The sequence below is a fragment of the Agrilus planipennis genome, unplaced genomic scaffold (genome assembly GCF_000699045.2).
Source record: "Agrilus planipennis isolate EAB-ADULT unplaced genomic scaffold, Apla_2.0 scaffold7, whole genome shotgun sequence".
Classification (NCBI taxonomy): domain Eukaryota; kingdom Metazoa; phylum Arthropoda; class Insecta; order Coleoptera; family Buprestidae; genus Agrilus; species Agrilus planipennis.
In genome coordinates, this window is record NW_020439340.1 from 1,344,226 (window position 1) to 1,362,474 (window position 18,249).

The following is an 18,249-nucleotide window of genomic DNA, read 5'->3' on the forward strand; positions in this document are numbered from 1 at the left end:
TGTAACTAACGAAAGCGATTTGTATGCCTGAATATACGAGATGGGCTTTATTTCAACGTCGATTTGCATGTCTAAAGTTGCCCAGTCCAACTGGGATGATTATTTTCATACTTTTCCCATTAAAATTCAAGACACATGGTCTCATTCTTTTATGTATTATAATAAATGGAAATAACGTTTGGGTAAAACAGAATAACACGGTGGCCGGCTAAACAACCCTCTCAAAATGAGTTTCCCTATCCATTGTGTTAATACTCCAACGTTCCCTGCTTTTATTTCACACGACATAAAGGACATAAGCCGTCTAAGCACCTAGCAGATATTGGTCTGAACGAATTAAGCCGTTTAGAATTTTTAACTCTCGAAAAAACGAAACCAAAATTGACGGTATGATGTTGTAGACATAATGGATGAAGTTACGATTTAGTGACCCAATGTCTCGTGGTAATTTTATGTTTGCAATAAGAGTAAAATTGAAGTGGTCTAAACCACATAAAAAACCAATAATCATTCTATTCCGACAATAAAACTTTAGACGGTGTGTAATAAATTGCGTTTTTTTATTTCGATGTATTTGAAGAAGTAAAAAAAAATATTTTGCGCGCGTAGCTCTTGAAAATACGTACAAAACACAAATGCTGTTGCAGCAGAAATTACCAGAAACAGGCTGCTTTTAAAACAATAGATGTAGTTCGATAATAATTTGCTACTTTAATAACCGGTGTGTTATTTTCGACAATTGAGGACGAAGGAGATTTTGTGAAATTGTACAATAAAAGTTGTAATTCAACTTTAGAAATAAGATAAAAGTTTAAGACGGTAACGACACCGTTGAGAGTTATTCACAGGAGTTCTTAATGTCTTTAATTATTCTTTTCAAAATTAATTCTGTTTAAAAATTCCCACATTCGCTGGGTACATTGCCGTAATTCTGCTTTGAATGCTTAATTTTATTCACTACGGCTTCTCTGTATATTTAAAGATAAAAACTCGTTAGGAATGAACTGTTTATGTCTCAGACAAGTTGCATTGTCTTTCAATTTTTTTTTGTAAACCAACAAAACTTTATGAATAAGAAAAGATAGATAAAAGTGTACAACACAACCGTCACTATATCATTAAAACGTAAACCTATTTGCAAGCAAGCAATAAATTTCGTGTTATTTGCTCGTCGAAAAGTAACTTTAACCTTAAAATAGCTCAGGCCACAGTCTTTTATCGCTTTTATCTGGATGTTTGCGTACCAATTCACATATACACACATTGCTAAACAAAAGCAAGCAAACATGCTTCTAGTGTTGTCTTAGGACTAGTAGTTTTTCCTTCGAGAATAAATTCCAAGGCAGCCGAGACGCCCCTTTCGTTTTGCTTAGACAGACCGAAATTCTGGACTGTCTTTTACTAATTATATTGATACCAAATCGATCCTTTGTCTACTACAAGTCGTAGTGTAAATATAAAATCCCTAAGGCCCCTATAAAAAGTACCTTTAGTAAATGACTCGTGGACGTTTTCGGGACGGTTAATAGTATGGTCCTACGAGCCGAAGACGGCCGTCAGTTGTTAAACTTAGACAGCACTTGTAGAAAATATCGCTGCTGTTTTTTAAAGGGCGTTTAGAGCATAAAAACAACGTCTTTTCGATAGAATATGAGAACATTCAAATAGCTTTTGAGAAAAACAAACAAAGAGTTTACTAATACATATTGCCTCGAGCAGATCTATTTATCAAAAGTTACTTGAGAAAAAACACTCCTTCCAAAATGTTTAAATTAAAAATGCGTCCTCGATTTTAAAATACCTTTAGGCCTTAATAAAAGAAAATAAAATAACAGATTCAGCTTATTGAATAGTGAAATTATCTTAAAGGTAAGGAGTGTTTTTAATGTTGCGATGTATCTTTAATAATAATTGGTATTATAAAGCGTTATTAGTAGCTAGGGTTGTTGTCTCGTGTTTTACTAGGGTTGGATTGTTTCCTACTTGATAATTCAAGTATTCCAAGGGTGGAGTAAACTTACCGCCACATTTCAGCCCTTATCATGACGACAACCCACTTGGATGCCATTCTCTTTTCCAAGCAGTGTCTGATAAAATTGTAATTGTAACACATTAGCATACCAAATATCAACTTTGTTTATCTCGTTTCTTCTTCGAAGCAGTGGCGCCAACTTTAAGTATCACGTAATGGGAATAAAAACGAGATTATTATAATTCAGATTGTTGTTGCTGTAGAAGAGCATGCATTTCTGAGGATTTAACGACAAACATTACCTTTTTATGCATTATTATAATTACAAGCCTTTATTTTTAGCAGAAATTTAATTTGAATCAGTTATGCCTAACAGATAAGAGGCTTTAGCATCTCTTTCAACTCAAAATAACCTTTAAAGTACGTATCACAAATTCTGTATTTTCAACTTAAAGTTAATGTCATTAGGCTATTAAAAAATTGTAGGTACATGTAGATACTAAAATAATAATGAAAGCATTGTGATGAGAACCTAACTTGATGCCGCGCCACTGGTTTGACCGCATCCACCAAAAGGTAATTCTCCTCTGACGTGGAGATAAAGCTCGTTCTTCTCCTTGGCAAAATATTACCCTTTGTCTTTTGCGTTTACATGTTTATGTACAGCCCAATGTTTACATCAAATCATTAAAGGAACGTTGTGGTTCAGCGAGCTTAATAATAATATGTCGGTCGATCGTATGTATGCAAACAAAGAACGATATTAAAACTTGCATCCCACTTGAAATTGCAGGGGATTCATGCAAGGAAGATTTTCTGCAGAAATTGATTTATTATAGAACCTCAAGTTGTATGTATAAAAGTTTACTAGGGGATTAGAAAGAAGATTATGGTTACATTTCAAAGCTCTTCGTACGAACATATAGTACAAATTAATTTTATTAACTTGGATATTATAAAAGATTGCGGAGGTTTTAGCTTTTTGTTATTTTTTTTTAATCCAGACATATTTAGAGTATTAGAACTGAAAAGTTTTTTCAAACAAATATTATTTACCATTACACACTTGGTTTACGTTAAAATGCTAATGCTAAATATCAAAATTTAATAGTTGTCAGAACTTTGTACATTTAAACATTCTTCGAAAATATATAAATTTATGAGCTGAATTTCTCAAAACTTGAATAGAAAGTTTATCATCAAAATTCCAATTCAAAAAATCGATCTGCAAAGACAAACCAGAACTCAAAAGCTTTTCTACAGTCGATAAGTAGGTGCTTTTTTATAAATCGTTTAATTCAAACGTAAATTTTATGGTATAGCTTCCACGCATGGTATCTAAATCACCTTTTGTGATGCACTTTCCTATTAAAATTTAGAGTGAAATGAAATTCTCCTACGCAAATCCAAAGGGAAATAGATCGAAGGAATAGATATGGAATTCAAGCGGGGAATGTTAGGACTGAAAATATTTCGATGATATTTAATATAAGATATATATGGTGACTAGGTACTTTTATTTGTTAGAGAAATGTGCATTTTGTCTTTTTTTTTTGGCTAGCCTTCTAATTTCAATCAATCTGTACACATATCTAATATTTGTCGAATAAATTTATAACTTCTTAAAAATTTGGATACATATGTTTAAAACAGAATTGTGCACATAATATCTATTGATTATGCAAGCATCACTGAAATATGTTAATCTATAAAAAAAATCTACGTTCTTCTAACGACACGCAGTATTTTACACTTCATTTTAATATTCATTAATTTTTTTGCGAAGAGATCGCAACAAATTTAAATTTTAGACAGAACTGCTTTGAATGATGTTGAAACAAATGATACGTAGATGAAAAATAAAGTGTATATATATATTTTTTAATGATAGCTTACAAAACTGGATGCACTTAATGATCTGGCAGGGAATATCAATAGGGAGGTATATGTTGCGAGGAGATAGAGAACCAGAAAACGCGACTTCAACACATGTATTTTTATGTTATTCCTTTATTATAACATAGACCCTGCTATGAAAAGCATTTTGTAAATTAGCCGAGAGATCTCAGCGAAAATTAATTTGACAAACTTCGTGTAAAACATGAACATCATTTAAGGAAAATTACGCACTCATTAGGGTTACCAAACCCTCTTAATAACTTAATTTCAGTTTGCCGAGCGTCTGCTTAATGTACTCGTATTTTACATACTTTGTCAGACCTACGAAATATTGCCTCTTTTCAGACAGATCTTTCGCCAGACTCGACGCTTTAGAATGTTATTAAACATTAAACAGTTCTTTTTCGTTTCATTTTCAGGAAGATCGTACTTAATTTTTAAAAACTGTCTTTCAAATTAACAGAACATAACTTGTGAGTGTATTCCCGAGTAAAAATGAAAAAGACTAAAAGACCGCCGAATTAGCTCCAAATGTCTAAAAACTACTATTTTACCACCGAAATAGCGCCGGTGAATACGACAAAAATTAAAAACTCTAAAATACGACCAAAATACCTCTATTAAAACGACCGAAAAAGCGCCGAAATAGCACCGAAAACGGCTGCCTACAAAAACGACCGAAAAACCACCGAAATAGCACCGAAAACGGCTGTCTACAAGAACGACCGAAAAACCGCCAAAATAGCACCGAAAACGGCTTCCTACACAGCACAAGATACAAAAATAATGATTATGGATTATTAATTTATTCATAAAGTATTTAATAACTTTTATCAATTAAAATTGATATAAGGATATAGTTAGTGATGGTTTTTGTCGTAAAAAAAAATTTATATTAATGTTTATGAATATACATATATTTATATTCTCTTTTAAATGTACAATACTTCTCAGACTTTTGAAAATTTAAATATTACATTTCCGAAAGAAGGTCATAATTTAGAGGGCATTATTACGTATACTAACTTTAATGTCAGTCATTAACTGAACCAGTACCACCGTCATCTTTAGAACGAGTACCACCGTCATTATCTGAACCAGTACCACCGTTATCTTTAGAACGAGTACCACCGTCATCATCAGAACTAGCACCACCGTCATCATCAGAACCATCACCACCGTCATCATCAGAACCAGCACCAGCATCATCATCAGAACTAGCACCCACATCATCATCAGAACCAACACCAACATCATCATTAAAACATACATCTCCAAATTTTACTTATCCTGCACCTAATGATCCTAATCAATTAAATTTTTCATATCCATCGCCATACAGCGTTCCATTTAACCTACATCATGTACCTCCGCAGTATTCAAATTATCATGAATATTATAATTATCCGAACCCAAATTATTATCAGCCGTATCATCAACAATATAATGCACAGCCACATAATTATTATGAAAATAGCAATAATAAAATAAGTAATAATAACATTAATCATAATATTAACAATAGTAATAATAGTTCAAATAATAATGATAGTTGTTACAATATTCAGAATCTTTAATACTTTATAACATAAATAAAAGTTAATTAATAATTAATCAGTTTTTGTTATTTCATGCGAGAAGAGTACTGTTCCAACGCTCTTTTAGTAGAAAAACGGCGGTTTTTCGGTGCTTTTTTGGCGGTTTACTGAAATGCGGTGCTATTTTAGTGCTATTTCGGCGCTATTTCGGAGGTTTAGTCCTGCAAACGGGCCTTTTTTCGTCGTTTTTTGGAACAATTTACGGTGCTAATTTGGCGGTATTTTAGTTGAGTGAAAAATTAATGAATTATTTTTACTCGGGTTATAAAAGAAAAAAAGTTTATCCTGTAATTTTAAAGATGAAGACACGAAAACTGTATATATTGCCATCTAGCGGGTGTTTGCTTCTAATGAAGTGACTCATGCGTTAGACAAGATCTTAATAACGTATCAACTTCCTTATGGAATGCTGATGAGATAATAAGATCGAAATCTCGATCGGAGCCTGGTAGTCTCGATAAATTTGTGTGTCTATCACGTAGCAAAATCCCACTAGATATTAACTAAATTCAAATTTCACTTACGTGTGTCATCGTATCTGAAGCCCATCAAAACGGAAAAACATTTTTGGACAGCCGAACCGTTGACGGGTGTGGGGGGCCAACATAAAACGCTATCTGAGGATGCCGGACAGAATGTATCCCAGACTTTTGTATTTGTGTTTGTCTCGTTGTTGTATATTGCTTTACACTGTAATGAAAAGAAAATACTAAATGGTTATCTATTTGTTACTGACTTATCAGCTGAGAGTTTAGCAAGGACAACGTTTAGGGCATAGTAGGTAACCAATTAACTTAAAAATATTAATGAAATTGCGTGCTCTAATTATTATATTAAATAATACGGGGTACGTAACAGTATTGTATGAAAATAAATAAACGTAAAAATAATGGTATGCAAGGAAAGAAAAACTAGGGAAAGAACAAATGTAAAGATAGAAGACTAGAGATTAGTAGAAGTAGTTGATTTTAGGTATCTACGAAGTCAAATAAGTCAGGACGCAAGGAGTAGTAGGGAAAAAAAGGGTCAAGTCGCCTTCAACAAAAAGATGTCATTTCTATGCTCGCGAACGATTGATTTAGAAATTCGAAAAAGGTAGTTAAAGATGTATGTTTGGAGCACGGCGCTGTACGGGTGCGAAACATGGACAGTAGGCGCGGCGGAAAAGAAAAGGTTAGAAGCGTTCGAAATGTGACGTTACAGGCGAATGATGAGGATACTGTGGATAGAGAAGGTTAGCAATGAAGACGTATTAGAAAGAATAGGAGAATAGAGGACTCTATGGAAGTCAATAAAAAATAGACGAGATACGTTGGTACACCTTCTCTGGCATGAAGGTCTAGTCAGAGACATATTAGAGGGAGAAACGGGAGTTAGGAGGGGTAGAGGTAGGCCTAGATTAGATTATTGTTCGCAAATAGTTAAGGATGTGGGATGTTCTAGTTCTAGGGAAATGCGAAGTTTAGCTCAGGATAGGAAGGAGTGGAGGTGCGTGTGCAACCAGTCTTAGGACTAACGACTTTATGAAGATGATCATGACGTTTTTCGGTATTTATTATAAAAGGAGAAAAATGAAACTTAGATAGATTATTATAAGAAAGATACTTGTTCTACAGATGATACGTATCTACAAAATAAACCGAACACATCCAAATACGTTTGTAACACTTTTATGCTTGATGTGTTTGTTTTAAAGTGACAAAAATTGAAGTTAATTTGACTTGAAAGCCAATTGGTGCAATTTCCTTACATCTCATAGCTATTAGCTATAGATAAATGCATGAAAGTACCTATATGAAACTAATTCACTTCTAAATTTATGAAAAATAGTTATTTAACTTTTATATTGGTTACCGATTGATTCACTTTTGTGTCTGGATAAATAATGGTGGATTATACTTGCCACTTAAAGGAGTCAGATTATGTGAAATGAAGAAAACGGTCGATTGTTTTTGAAGTTTTTCAATTAATATTTGAAAGTTTTACATGACAAAGGATGTATGATTTGTGGCATGTTTGAATTATTCGAAAATTGAGCTTTCCAATCCGAGGATGTCAAAATTTTAATAAATTTGAATTTGAACCAAAAGCTAAAAGTAAAGGAAAGCAAACAAGTGCAAAATAGAAATCAATTTCTTCGGAAACGAATACATAGGCATTTATAGGCGGAAAATTCTGTCGTTTTCATTTTCCTTTATCAAACACTGAAAATTTCTTTGTGGGCTATGACGACTGTTTTTTGATCTATTGTAATTTCTCTTTTACCTGAAATATTTTCGGAATGAATGTTTATTTCAAAAGAAGAAATTTATTAACGAATACTTTTTCAATTTACTCTTTATAATAAAAACAGAGGAGGCTGGAGTTTCGAAGACCGAAGTCCTCTGATACTTTTGGAAAACTGCAGGAACATTTAGTTTTGCAAAATAATAAAGATATATTATGTATTAGCAATTGAACTTAGAAGGAGCGTGAAAAATTAAATTTTTTGTCTACTATTTTTTTTTTCTTTTGAATATTATGCACTTATTGATGGTTACTAGGGTTATGCAGCCCTTGAAGATTATTAGGCTATGTCTAGGTGAGGTTTACGTTGTGGTATTTTTCATACTAATTTTATCCTATTGAAAATAGGGATATGTTTTACATTTTCTACCATCTACCTTCTTTGAAAATCAATATGAAATAGACGAAGAGACATATTAGAGACAGAAATAGAAAATAAGGGGGTTGAAGCAGGCTTAGGTTAGATTACTGTTCACAAATAGTTAAGGATGTGGGATGTTCTAATAGTTTTAGGGAAATGCGAAGATTAGCTCAGAATAGGAAAGAGTGGAGGCGCGTGTCCAGTAAGTTTTGGAATTGACGACCTTATGACGATGATAACATTTTTCTCACATCTTAGTTAAAACGGATTTCCAGAAAACTTCACCTCATTACCTAATGATCAATATTATTTAGTTTTGTACTTTTTTGGTTTCCGCGAAAACCTTACTCAATTTATTATTTAGTGTTGTCCTTATATACTAAACCTATTGAAACAATACCTATGTAGATGGTATTTTTTAGTGTAGAAATTTCAATTTTTACTTACCTGCATATCTAGAGCTTCCATGTTAACGGGATCGGTCATATTTGAGTAACCGAAGTCAGCAAAATCAGTGCCATTGAATCCAATTTCGTTGATATGAGACCATAGATCAGAATCAATCGGTATTGGAGCTATATCATCAGACATTTCCATTGCCAGCATGTAATTTGGTTGCTCATCACTCATTTTAAAACTTATTGGATGGATATTTTAGCACAAAACACGACGTGTTAATGTTCCACAATTTAATCAGTGCCATTTGCGAAATGAAGACAAATCTGTTCAAAATTGAAAATGGAATACACATTGGTATCTACATAAGTGTCAAGTAGTAAAGTCAGATACTCGAACGGTATCGTTTTCAAAAATTATATTATAGAAACTTTGTGGTAACAATAGGGTGCACATTTCGTTAATAGATTACGTATGACTTTTGCAAGGGTGAGAGGGGTTTCTTGCGAATTGGGAGGCGGGTACACAATCCGTCTTACGTAAGATTTTTTACAAACTATTTTACGTAGGGACCATAAAAATTCTGTAATTTATTTCAGAACAAGTTTCTTTTAGCATCAATTAATACTAGAGGAGATGCGTGTCTAATCAGTCTTAATTAGGACTGACGACCTTATGATGATGTGTGTGATCACTTAACGCCATTTTTATTTATTGCAGTATAATATAAAAGTTTTATTACAAACGTTTAATCATAAAATTTATTTGTAACAAATAATTGTGCCAAAAATTTTAATATTAATATATATTGTGTTGCTTAATTGTTAATACCGTTTAATAAAGGATGCGAAATAATTACGTAAGATATGGGAGTCTAAAATTTATTAAAAACATCTTAGGTACGCGGAGATAATGAAAAAGGAAATTTACCTGAATATTAAAGCGATATTTACAATTTATCCTTTCTAAGCCCGTTGCTTCATAAGCAAAAAAAAAAATAAAAATTACAATTTGCACCCGAATTAAATAAATATACTAGGTATTTCAGTTGATATTACAAATTAGATTGTAATAATTAAGAAACTTGAAATAATTTTTAATAAAACATNCGAAATTGAGATTATTATAAGTTATCTAATAAATTCTACTACGTATTTCTACGGTAAATTCAGCCATTTACAATCGAAAATTGTAATTTTTGCGTTCTCCGTGTAATTTATTCACAAACCCAAGCATGATTTATTGTAGTTGTTTAAGAATAAACACTTGGAAGCGGTTCACTAATTACTTTTATAGTTCTCGACAATATTGTTCCGATCTATCTGATCATTATCAAGTGTAGATATTTTATTATTAACATATGCTATAAATTGTGATTTTTTTAACGAATATTCATTACCAAGGTTACTGTTAGGTATGTTGAAACTATTCTAGTGTTATTTTACCAAGTTATCAATGATAGTAAGCAATGGTGATTTAAATAAATCAAACTTTTCTGTAACTTCGTTCAATTACCCGTATAAAAATCGGCTCCAAATTTTAGTAGAAGCTTAAAAACTATTTTTGGTGCAGTAAAAAGATTAAGTACCTAGTCGACATACATACATATTATACTCTCACTCGCTTCTTTAATACAGTACGTATATTTCTATACATACATACATACAAATGCATTCATTCATTCATCTATTTATTATATTTTTATGATGTAATAAAATACTTTGGTGTAGTAGTTTTAAAAGGTATTTGTTCGTATTATTTTCTTTAACCTTAAGATAGATAATCTCCTCGTATCCCGATTTTTGTGACTAGGTTTTACAGCAATACATACGTAATTGAATTAGATAAAAATATTACTTAATACCTAATCTAATTAAGTTTCCGATTAATTAATTTGTTTAGTCGTCAAAAGAAAAATACTTCAATTCAACCACTCTAGTAGAATTATACCACTTACAATTTATTAGTGTAAAGAAGTGGTATAAAAATGCAGGATATTGTTACTCATAATCTTGCTGCTATGATATCACCAATACTCATGTAGATTAGTTTTCGAAGAAAAGAGCACGAGATAGAAGAAAATAATAATTATTCTCCATGACCTTTGCATATTATCTGCGATTAGTATAATTTTTATAATATTCAACTTATTACGCGTTGCCACATATATTATTATATAAATATATAAATCAGCAGATACACCTTGTATGTATGCACAGTTTCCGACAAAACAATTTTCTGCCTTTACCTGATATATGAGACACTTATTTGAATTAAGTACAAAAATATTGTTTCGAACTTCCTCGATTTAACAACCCTTGCACTACGTACACTAGTTCGTAAATAATTGACCTTTTAAACAACAAAACACTGTCGCGAAAACACTATCAACGCGTGCCGTAGTATTGAACAACTTCAAGTTTTTGCATGACCGATTTTATTGTTGGAAACAAACGAAACCCCGGACCGTTGCGTTTCCTTCATTGTCTGTTAAAGTGATGCACTATGGAATGCGACAATCTCCTTTAATTTTAGCGAACTAACATATTACGGCGTTGGCTGATAATGATAACACTTGTTGGAGGACAGTGTGTAGTGGCTGCAGCGGTAGCTGAATGTCTTCGTTATCGCATCTCATCTGAAACAGCAAATAATAAAGTTTATTGTATTTGCCATGCTACTGTTGATTTTTATTATCGTGTTTTTGTTAAACTGAGAACTAGAGTGCGCTTATTTTTTAGTTTAAAATCGAAACTTTGCCCTGTTAACGATTGCCAATGTGTTAAAAGGGTACGATAATTACGTAGTTTGCATGCAGCTATATTTGGAGCTCATGGAATATTTTGTAAAAAGTCTGAATGTAGCAGCACGTTGTTGTTAATTATTTCCTTATTTTTATACGTGGTATTATAAATAGTATCCTTAAAAACAATAGAATGGATTTAGAAAGCAAAACGAATATTTTCTTTTTTATATTTTTCCTCACTGACTTCCAAAAGTATCAATTTTATTTGAATTAAAATCATAAGTATAGTGTACGTAAATTTTTATCGTATTTATTTAGATTCTTTTAAATTTAGTTCTTTATAGACTAATAGACTTGATCTAATAACATTCTAATTAATTATGGGTTGTTACGCGCAACACACCTCTATTAGGTAAAGACAAAATGGATTTTAAATTTATTTAAGATTGTTCTATTGTTGTCTCTATTTTGATGCATCTAATTGATATTTAATCAAATTTATTAATGTAATTACGGTTATGGCTCATTTGAATAATGAATACTAAGCAGCAGGTGTATGTATAAAAAGTTGGACTAAAACCTAACTGAAGGATCAATATTTAAAACTATATCTTGCCTGTTTGCTATTAAAAAAAAAGAGGTTCTAAATATTATTCCAGTTCTAACAATATTAATACCTACAATTTAAATTTATTTATGAAATGATTATCTCCGAATCTAATTTATGTTTCGGGCGTGTTGTTCCATTATTGTTCATAATATCTTTTGTATATTCATTGTTGGACATATTTTAATGCTTTTAAGGCGTTGCAAAATATGCATGTCTAAGTACTTAAGCTATGTGCTTAGTTTAGTAATCCATTAACAAATACGTAGGCATAGGAGTTTATTTCAAGTATACTTATCGTTAGTAGTACAAGACTTTTTCGATAAATTAGTTAATGAACAAAATAATACTGGGAATTGTAAATGCAACGTTTTTATCTTTTTAAAAACTGTACAGGGTGTTATATATATATCTATAGAGTTAATTTCACTAGAATATCATTAAAGATAAGACGACTTTAGGGACAGATATACAGGGGCAAAAGATTAGTATGCTTAGATTTGCAGATGATATTACAGTATTAGAATCTAGCAAGGACGAAATTGTAGAAAACCTTAAATGAAATGTAAGGGTAAAACAAAATATTGGTATACAAAGGAAAAAAGTAGGGAGAGAGTGAATACAAACACGGAAGACGAATAATTAAAAGAAGTCGCAGATTTTCGAGTCAGATAATTCAGGATCGAGATATAAAACAAAGGATGGTGTAGGGTTGAGTTGCCTTTAATAGAAATAATCTTCGCGAAGGTTAATTTAGAAATTGGAAAAAGGTTGTTATAGGTGTATGTGTGGAGCACTGCTCTGTATGGGTGCGAAACGTGTCTAATCAGTTTTAGGACCGATGATGATTATTTAATTTTTGTAACAAATAAATTCTTGTTTTTAAAGATTACTTGCACTTTGAAAATATCTTGAAATACTTGTGAAAAAGTATTTCACTAATTAATTATACTATTTAAATATAAATATACTCCTAATTAATAAATAATATTAATTAACATACGAATTGATAGCATTCTGAGAGTTCACGTTATCGAAGTGACAGTTAAAAAGGTACGAATGTATAGATAAATACGTTTCTCTATTTAATTTGTTTATTAAAATACAATAACAAAGATGTATGCAAATAGGATGTCAGATAAGAGAGATACCTTACTTATTCTAATACTTTATTAAAATTTATAAGATATGAGATATATGACCAAAGTAATTTATACTTAATTTAAAATATTGTTAATGTGTGCGTCTCTAATCGTGATTGGTCTGTAAACAGGGGTAGTTTTCCAATTATTTTGCGTCAAGAATATTTTGTATTTTGGGCTAAACACCTTATGATAATGATCGTAATGTGATTACAGGAACAGTAATTGTTTTTTCGAATTACAATAGTTAGACTTAAGGACTGAAATTGATCACAAGGTTGGGATTGTTTAGTATCATAAGGTAACAGTATGAAATAATCCTCTGGACTCATTTTTAAGGATCCGATGGACCAGCATCCTTTACATTACGCGTTATCGGTTACCCTTTAGTTTGAAATGTATGAAAACTTTATAGCGTCCCAGGTGACGCTCCCTTTGTTCCCTTACCTTCCGATGTTCTTTTCCTTTTTTAGCACAGTTGTGTGAAACTAGCCGATTATTTCCCGACGTAAGGATCAAGCATTAAATATAACTAATTCTGTGCTATTAAATAAAATAATTCGAAGTGGTCTGTATTCTGTCGAAACTGCCAGACGCGGATCGCGATTTCGATCCTTTTGGATCTCATCAGCGCGTCGCAAACAGCTCTGACAGAACACAGACCAACTTTTACCAGCTGTTTGCCTGTTTCAGCAAGTAGATATCCACACAAGTGGACCTTGTTGGAGCATACGTAATCCTAAAATGTAGCATCGTACTACAGATGGCGTTTACCGCGCCATTTGTGGTATTTTCTAATTCTGTGTTGATATAAACATGTCTGATAATACTTTAATTCGGTCGTTTGTATTGCTGTGAAGAGTTTAAAGCTCGACGCGTATCAATTATTAGGCTACTCTTTATAAGCCGATTACTCACGTCCTTAATTCCTTTGAGCACGAAAGTGTATCCTTTCTAATCACCCTCTTATCTATGGTTGCTACATCTTTGTGCAAAGCGGCACGGCGTGCAAGATAAATGGTCTCGTGTGAAGCCCCTATTTAGTTTTACTAAGGGAATAATTACGGGCAAAACATAATAAATTCTATTAGAACTAGCTTTTAATAGTATTTTTGAAACCTAATAGGATAAATAAAATTTTTAAGCTTTTTAAAAGAACGTCGAAGCAGATACATTAGGGTCAATCAGTCGTGATAGAGGATGACATTAAAGGATTCAGATAGCATGTATCTCCATAAATACAGCATATCGTTAAAGGTTTCAGACAGGGCATCGGCATTAGGGTCATATCAATCTAAATTAGGTACACATAATAAAATATGCCCCATTGAAACTGGGTTTCAACCGGATGATGGTAGGGTCTACCTTAACAAATTGCCGGTCCCACCAGTAATATACATTCACAATCACGTTTCATGTTCTTCTAATCTCGTTTGTATATTCTTACTTGTTTGTCCCCTGTAGAATGCATCACAATTTCTACAATGGTTTTTTCAAATTTCGCTTTCATTGTCTAATTATTAAGCGACGGCATATTTTATGACTACTTTCTACCATAGCGTTGTAGGTGTTTACCAGTTAAATATTTTATAAAATTTTCCGTTTTATGAAACGGTACAGGGGTGTTTATAAATTAATTATTCTCTCTGTTCCGTTCTGTAAAACTGCAAGTGGCTTTAATGAAGTACTCTTCTGGTTTAATTGAGTAGTGGAAGATTCTTGAATTCCCATTTTTCTTTCTCAAAACACGATCCTTAATGATGGCTAACTAATAATGAATTAGCAACATATTTTCATGAAAAATTACGTAAAAATTGATCTCTCCACGTACAGCAATGGAAGTTTTATGGAACAATAATGATTTTTTGGTCATCATCATAAGGTCGTCAGTCCTCAGACTGGTTGGACACGTACCTCCACTCTTTCCTATCCTGAGCTAAACTTCGCATTTCCCTAAAACTAGAACAGCCCGCATCCTTAACTATTTGCGAAGAGTAATCTTATCTAGGTCTACCTCTACCCCTCCTAACTCCTGTTTCTGCCTCTAATATGTCTCTGACTAGACCTTCATGTCTGAGAAGGTGTCCTACCTACCTATCTCGCCTATTTTTTATTGACTTCCATTGAGTCCTCTGTTCTCCTATTCTTTCCAATACCTTTTCATTTCTAACCTTTTCTACCCACGATATCCTCATCATCCGCTTATAACACCACATTTCGAACGATTCTAACCTTTTCTTTTCCGCCGCGCCCACCGTCCATGTTTCGCACCCGTACGTCGCCGTGCTCCAAACATACACCTTTAAGAACCTTTTTCGAATTTTCCGATTTTTTGGTAGATGAAAAATATTTTTCTGAACTAATGCACGTACTATCGAGGGAATTTGATTTGTAGTCGAACAATTTCTCTGGTTCAGTAAAGAATGTGTCCGTCTCTTTGAGTTCTTGTCCATTTACTGAAATTGTTCGAGTAAATGTGCCATTAATTTCACTTAGAAGTTTAAATGCACTTTTTTATTGCGACTGGCAGCAATTTCTTTGTGGCAAAAGGACAAGAGCCTTTTTATTCTTTCAGGACTTTATAGCACGAGCCCGAGTTTTGCTACATTAAAACGAATGTAGAGTCGAAGCGCCTCACATACACTTTGCGAAAGCCTTACCGAGTGAAGGGAAAGGAATTTATTTTCGTGGCTGACTTAGTCCGTTCTGCCACACTAAAACCAACTGAGCGACGAAGAGGGAGATTTGCATCTTTATGCGAAAACAGTTGAAATTCACTTGTCTTCATCTTATTTTGTGTTTAATTAAAGTAAAATAAAAGATTTTGAATCTACGAAAAAGATATTATGGACTGTAAATACGTGATGAATTGACAAAAGTAATAAAGTAAGACAACCATAGTGATCTGCAAGGGAAGAAACAGCAGAGAAAGAGCGAATATAAAGATAGGACACGAACAATTAGAATAAATCGTTGATTTTCGGTATCTAGGAAGCTAGGTAACTCAGGATGGAAGGTGCATCATCGTCATAAGAACGTCAGTCCTAAGATTGGTAGGACAAGCACCTCCACTCTTTCCTTACCTAACCTAGTATTCGCATATCCCTAAAACTAGAACATCTCACATCATTAACTATTTGCGAACAGTAATGTAATGTAGGTCTACCTCTACTCCTGTTAACTCCTGTTTTTGCCTCTGATAGGTCTCTGACTAGACCCTCATGCCTGAGAATGTGTCCTGCCAACTTATCTCGCCTATTTCTTATTCCACTTCCATAGAGTCCTCTGTTCTCCTATTCTTTCTAATACATCTTCATTTCCAACCTTCTCTATCCACGGTATCCTCACCATTGGCCTGTAACACCACATTTCGAACGCTTCTAACCTTTTCTTTTCCACCGCACCCACTGTCCATGTTTCGCACCCGTATAGTGCCGCGCTCCAAACATACACCTTAATCGTTCGCGTGCATAGAAGTGACTTTTTTTATTGAAGGCGACTCAACCCTGCGCTATCCTCTGCTTTATATTCCTACTACTTCTTCCCTCCTGGCTTGTCTGACTTCCTAGATACCTATAATCAGCCACTTCTTCTAATTCTTTGTCTCCTATCTTTACATTCGCTCTTTCCCTACTTTTTCTTCCCTTGCATACTAGAAGAAGTAACTTCTTTGCTTGGAACGCACCCTATATTAATGCGATTTCTCTAATGCGTATGCATTGTTATTTTGCCATTCTGGTATTTCGAGTTAATTACATTATATGTATTCAGTTACTAGTTAAACAAACCTGCAGTAACATGTCAATACAGGGTTTAATTAGATCATAATTGATTGTACAGTTTGCAAAGCAATTTACTAGTAGAACTTCCTCCAGCATAGACCAAACCCATCTAATTTTCCTGTCTGATATTTAACGTTGCTGTTTAAGTTGTCAGTTATTTCATTGCTAACCTACGTTTGATAGGTACGAATAAATTAGCTGGACTTAATTCAATAATTCCATTCGGAGTGAACTTTAACCTTTCTTTCGTCACTGAATTTAGTGAAAAATTTATTTTCTAAGTAGAGACTAAATAGAAGACAGACAAAAACGCGTGTTTTTTTTTCTAATTTTTACTACTTACATGTAGTCAGGTACCCACCTAGAGGTATTTGTGAAGTTTTTTTTTAGAAAACCTATAATAATCAATATGAAATGTTCGCTTTCTTTAGGAGCGCTTTTTTGCGTCCTCAGCTTTTCGTCGACATACGTACAAAAAAGTAAAATCATCGAGAAAAAAAACCAGAGAATTAAAGACGAGTGGTGTGTTTGTTTTATCAAATGACAACCTTTTATTGCCTCCGACAGCTAAAGAAGAAAAAGTCTGAGTGCTTCTGACAAGCACAAATACAAGAAAACAACGGTTTTAAATTTTCCATGTATTGTTTTTGAAGTTAAGTTTGATGCTTACGGAACTGCCTGTAAAGAGCTTCCGATATAACAAAGCAATATAAATATACGTCCACTTATGGTGTTTAGTTTGGGAAACAAAAAAGTCGCTTGTACGTAGATCTGACACGTAAGGGGGGTGATATAGCAGTTCAAATCTAATTCATAGATCTTCCCTGTTGCAACAACTTAGAGGTGTGAGGCAGCGTATTGTCCTAGCGAATCAAATTTTCCTCCGCAAATATGGTCCTTTTTCCGCAATTTCTTTCTTCAGCTTTGCTCTTTTTTCGAGACATTCGATTAAGACACATCTGTATCTATCCCAGAAAACGCTCGTCATCACTTTTCCGGCAGATGCTACATGTTATCGTCATTGGTTGTAGTACGGCCACGTCTAAATTCGGTTACCCAAAATTTCACCGTGGTTGTTTCGGTGTTGGTGTTTCAAAATAAACACATCAACGCCGTGAGCTATGTTTTAATTAAAACAAGTACAGAAAAAATACAAGTTGCAAAAAAATGGTCACTGAAATGTTCAAGTTACGAGTTCTTGGTACAAAGGTTGAATTGGTACAATTAATATATACATATAGAGGGGTAGGTACGCCCTTCGACAAACAGAGATGGTAACGCCCATTCGGTTCTGAAAAATATTGAATTTGAATTAGAAGATGCCGACACAGCGGATGCTTGCAAAAGATTTGCGAACCATCCCTGTTTGTAGATGTCCAGTTCAAAGAAATTCCCAGGCGTGCCTATGAATAAATATCTTCAAAGTGATAATAAAAATTTGTACAAACTAACAACTATCG

The 18,249-nt window shown here is 33.3% G+C and overlaps 1 protein-coding gene across 1 annotated transcript in view; it reads right to left on the bottom strand.

The window, feature by feature from the left end:
- The window catches only part of LOC108734192 (diuretic hormone receptor), a 97,752-nt gene that overhangs the window by 23,902 nt on the left and 55,601 nt on the right, over nt 1-18,249 (bottom strand). The window contains exons 2-4 of the mRNA XM_025978640.1: nt 10,761-11,150; nt 8,564-8,838; nt 5,994-6,159 (exon numbers count right to left, since the gene is read on the bottom strand). Of these exons, the coding sequence (XP_025834425.1) occupies nt 5,994-6,159; nt 8,564-8,746 (349 nt within the window). The 5' untranslated portion in view covers nt 8,747-8,838; nt 10,761-11,150. The remainder of the gene's footprint in view (nt 1-5,993; nt 6,160-8,563; nt 8,839-10,760; nt 11,151-18,249) is intronic.